Source organism: Mytilus edulis, chromosome 6, assembly GCF_963676685.1.
Source record: "Mytilus edulis chromosome 6, xbMytEdul2.2, whole genome shotgun sequence".
NCBI lineage: Eukaryota > Metazoa > Mollusca > Bivalvia > Mytilida > Mytilidae > Mytilus > Mytilus edulis.
In genome coordinates, this window is record NC_092349.1 from 53,362,437 (window position 1) to 53,366,719 (window position 4,283).

Sequence of the window (4,283 nt, forward strand, 5' to 3'; positions counted from 1 at the left end):
TTATTATTCTAAAACCAGTTGTTGGCATGATACGGGTTATGTTCTTCTCATATGTTTTATTATGGTATGATACTTAACCCCTAACGGGAGGGATTGTATTTGATTTTCATATGATTCAGACATAATCTTTCAATCAGTTTAATTGAGGTCTGGAGCTGGCATGTCAGTAACTGTTAGTAGTCCTTTGTTAATTTATGTATCATTGTCATTTTTCTTAATTTCTTTTGTTACCTGTTCTGACATCGGACTCGGACTTGTTTTAAACTGAGTTTTACTGTGCGTATTGCTATGTGTTACTTTATTCTACATTGGCTAGAGGTATTGGGGAGGGTTTAGATCTCACAAAACATGTTTAACCCCGCCGCATTGTTGCGCCGGACCCAAGTCAGAAGCCTCTGGACTTTGTTAGCCTTGTATGTTTTTTTAATTTTATTTCATTTATATGTTTTGAAGTTTAATGTGACGTTCACTTTCACTGAACTAGTACACAATTTTATTTAGGGGCCAGCTGAGGACCACCTCCGGGTGCGGGATTTTCTCGCTGCGTTGAAGACCCATTGGTGGCCTTCGGCTGTTGTCTGCTCTTTGGTCGGGTTGTTGTCTCCTTGACATATTCCCCATTTCCATTCTCAATTTTATATGTCCATATCTAGTTTTTGCATTTAGATTCACATGTCACATTTTTGAATGGTGGGTCCTTTTGGTTTACTGTACGGTATGAAGACCGTTCAATAACCGATAGTTTTTAAATTCTTCGCCTTTTGGTCACTTGTATACTATGTTTCATTGGCAATCATAACACATCTCTTCATTTCAACATTCACACAAATCAACTCGAGGAAAACACTCACAATAATATTAAAAACGGTAACAAAAATATTACAAACAAAACAAAAGACGCCAAGCAACAATTAAGAAAGTTCGTCTTGGTTCAGGGAATTAAATCCTTAAAAATCCCTACACGTTTATATCAACAATTTTATCAATACCATGTATATTATCTTAATTAAATGTGTCATGGTCAAATGTAAGTGTACTTATTTTTCAACACATTCCAGACTTACGCACGCATTGTAGGGTTATGATATATTTGATAACTTTTATTCGTCAGATATAAATAAGAAATACATGATAGGAGAGTTTTATTAATTTCATTTCAGAAGATTTCCTGTTTTTTTTCATTCTTTACTGTGATGCTCCTCCTTCATTTCCATCATGATCATGTTCCCCTTTATTTTTCTCATTGATCATTTCCACCTTGATCATTTCCACCTTGATCATCTCCACCTTGATTATCTCCACCTTGATCATCTCCACCTTGATCATTTCCACCTTGATCATTTCCACCTTGATCATCTCCACCTTGATTATCTCCACCTTGATTATCTCCACCTTGATTATCTCCACCTTGATCATCTCCACCTTGATCATTTCCACCTTGATCATCTCCGCTTTGATCATCTCCACCTTGATTATCTCCACTTTGATCATTTCCGCCTTGATTATCTCCACCTTGATCATTTCCACCTTGATCATTTCCACCCTCATCTACATCTTGAGCATTTACAGTTTGAACATTTCCATCTTCAGTTCCACCTTGATTATCTCCACCTTGATTATCTTCACCTTGATCATTTTTGCCTTTATCCTTTCCACCTTGATCTTTTCCTTAATATAGACATGAGATTATAAATTATGTACGCATACAGAAATCATGTATTAGTTATTAGTCCCCTACCGACGAAGTCGAAGGGGACTTTAGGTTTGCACTCCGTCCGTCTATCCATCCGTCAGTCCGGCAAATCAGTTTTCAACACTTTTTTTTCCTGCTTGCAGATATTGATTTGATATTGTGTGTATTATTTGATCATGACAAGTTACAGATTAAGTTCGAATTTTGTTCCGGTCTCATGATTATGTGCAGAGTTATGTTTCTTTGAACTTAGAAAATTCACTAAAATAATCAGTTTTCCGCACTTTTTTTCGTCATGCTTAAAGATATTGATTTGGAAATTGGTATATAGTTTTATAATGACAAGTTACAGAAACAGATCAATTTCAAATTTTGTTCCGGTCTGATGATATTGTGCAGAGTTATGGTCCTTGGACTAAGAAAATTCACTTAAAAAATTGTTTTCAGCTTTTTTTGTCGTCATGCTTAAAGATATTGACTTGATATTTGTTGTATAGTTTGTACACCATGACAAGTTATAGATCTAGTTAAAATTTTGTTCCAATACAATGAATTTTTAACCGGTAAGGGACTATGTATTGCCATGCAATACTCACAGAATGCTTGTTTACATAGCCATATGCAAGGGTTTGAATAGGGGTCCTACAATTATGTATTCTTTCATTTTTTAAATCATTTTTCTCAATTCTTTTTAAAGTTTGCTCCATATTTTCTATTCTTTAAATTTTTGCACCCCACTATTTTCTATCTTTTTTTTTCTTTTTTTTGGGGGGGGGGGGGAGTTGGGGGGGGGGGGGCGTGTGTTCATTATTTGTTTGTCCATTTTTTCGTAGTAAATATCGTTTCATTTCTTGTCTCCAATGGTACATTCAGATTTTGTAATCAAAAAGCCCAGTAGCCCGTATCGCTCCCTCGATTCGTATATTGTAACTGTTTTCTTTATTTTTTTCTGCACTGGAATAATTAAGATACCAATTACAATTACATGTATGATAAACTATTTCTATGCCATTGAGATTTATAGAAAATGATAGAAAATACTAGGCGTAAGGGAGCTACCATTTGATTTTTATGGGGGGGGCTAGGATGAAAAATTTTGTCCTGCATTTTTTTTAGCTGTAATCTCTGTCCTGCCTTTTTATTTTTCACTCTGTTCGGTCCTGCTTTTTTTTTAGTTTATCCTGACTTTTTATTACCTAAATTGTAGTCCTGACTTTTTTTTTTTTGCAAGTGCCTCATCCTGCCTTTTTTTTTAACTCAAAACTCCTGTCCTGCCTATTTTTTTCAAATTTCATCCTAGCCCCCCCCATAAAAATCAAATGGTAGCTCCCTAAATCAAAATAATGAACGTAATTTAATCAAATTTACAATAAGGATCTTCCTTTAACATTACTCCTCCCAGAGTCTTTGCGCTATATATGTTTTTGAATATCAAGTTAACTAGCTGTCCATTTCTTAAACACAAACTTTATTATGTCCGAAAGCTGAGGATAAAACTTTTTTGTAATCAGAGATTTTGAAAAATATATAGAAAAAATTGAAGGCGCGGTTCCAGCCATTTTTACAAAGAGGTTCCAACCCCAGAACACCATGAAACCTTCATGAATTAAAAAAAAAGAGGAAAGAGTGAGGTTCAAACCCCTGGAACATACCCCCTAGATCCGCAAATAAAATTGTGTTGTATGAAGGTGTTACTACACCATTTAGGCGGCATAACCACTCTCTCAAATTTTAGAGGCGAAAGTTCTAGAAACATGTCAGTAGTGCACTGAATTCATCAAATGGGTACCAAACGCTTATTTTATTAAACTGAATAAACCACTTAAAATGAAAGAAATTATAGATAAATTTTATCTTTTATTTTGTTTTTTAAATAGTGTTTTACATACTGTCACCTTACTGGCTAGTAACCTTAAGACACCAGTGATTCATACCAGTCCTGTGGCGGATTCAGAATAGAGTTTAGAGAGCGTACGCCTACCGTTTTGATCGCCAATAAAAATTACCATGCATGTTTCTCACAATTAATTTGAATAATAAGCATCAAATTGTCCAACCATGTTTTTGCCTCACTCCGTGTGGCTCTATCATCACTTTTCTACTTTTTCTGAAATTACGCCCCCTTTCAAAAATTCTGGATTATGTTCTCTTCACTTTACTATGAATTTTAAAGGGATTTTTCTAAGTGATATTTTCTTTTTAACAAGGAAATGCGAATAATTCGAAGAAACCATGCATGTTTTAAAAAAATCTTAGTCGTAATTTTTTTGTGTGAAACCGACTCCTGGATCCTAAAAAGAAAAGCCTAATTCATCGAAGTTCGACTTTGCTTAAGAGAGTGGATACCTTAATTTCTTAATTGATCAAATTTTTTTTCTCAATAGAATAACATTGTTATAAATTGTGTCAGTACGGTAGCACTGATCGCTACCAATAATTGAAATATGGACAATAATTTCAAATTATTAGATGCGATTTCTTGAAATCCTGGATTTAAAAAATTCTTTCGCGAAATCTGTCCTGTCACAATTTTTGCAATAGTTAAAACATCGCAAAAAGTTACTGAATATAATAATAAAGTAATTACTTA

At 34.3% G+C, this 4,283-nt stretch overlaps 1 protein-coding gene across 1 annotated transcript; it reads right to left on the reverse strand.

Moving 5' to 3' along the window:
• Positions 1 to 1,240: 1,240 nt before the first annotated feature.
• Positions 1,241 to 3,706, reverse strand: LOC139526479 (putative carbonic anhydrase 2). The gene is made up of 2 exons (XM_071321630.1): positions 3,700 to 3,706; positions 1,241 to 1,668 (listed from the first exon to the last, which is right to left on the reverse strand). Exons 1-2 carry the CDS (start codon positions 3,704 to 3,706, stop codon positions 1,241 to 1,243), a joined length of 435 nt encoding a protein of 144 aa, XP_071177731.1.
• Positions 3,707 to 4,283: the final 577 nt, after the last annotated feature.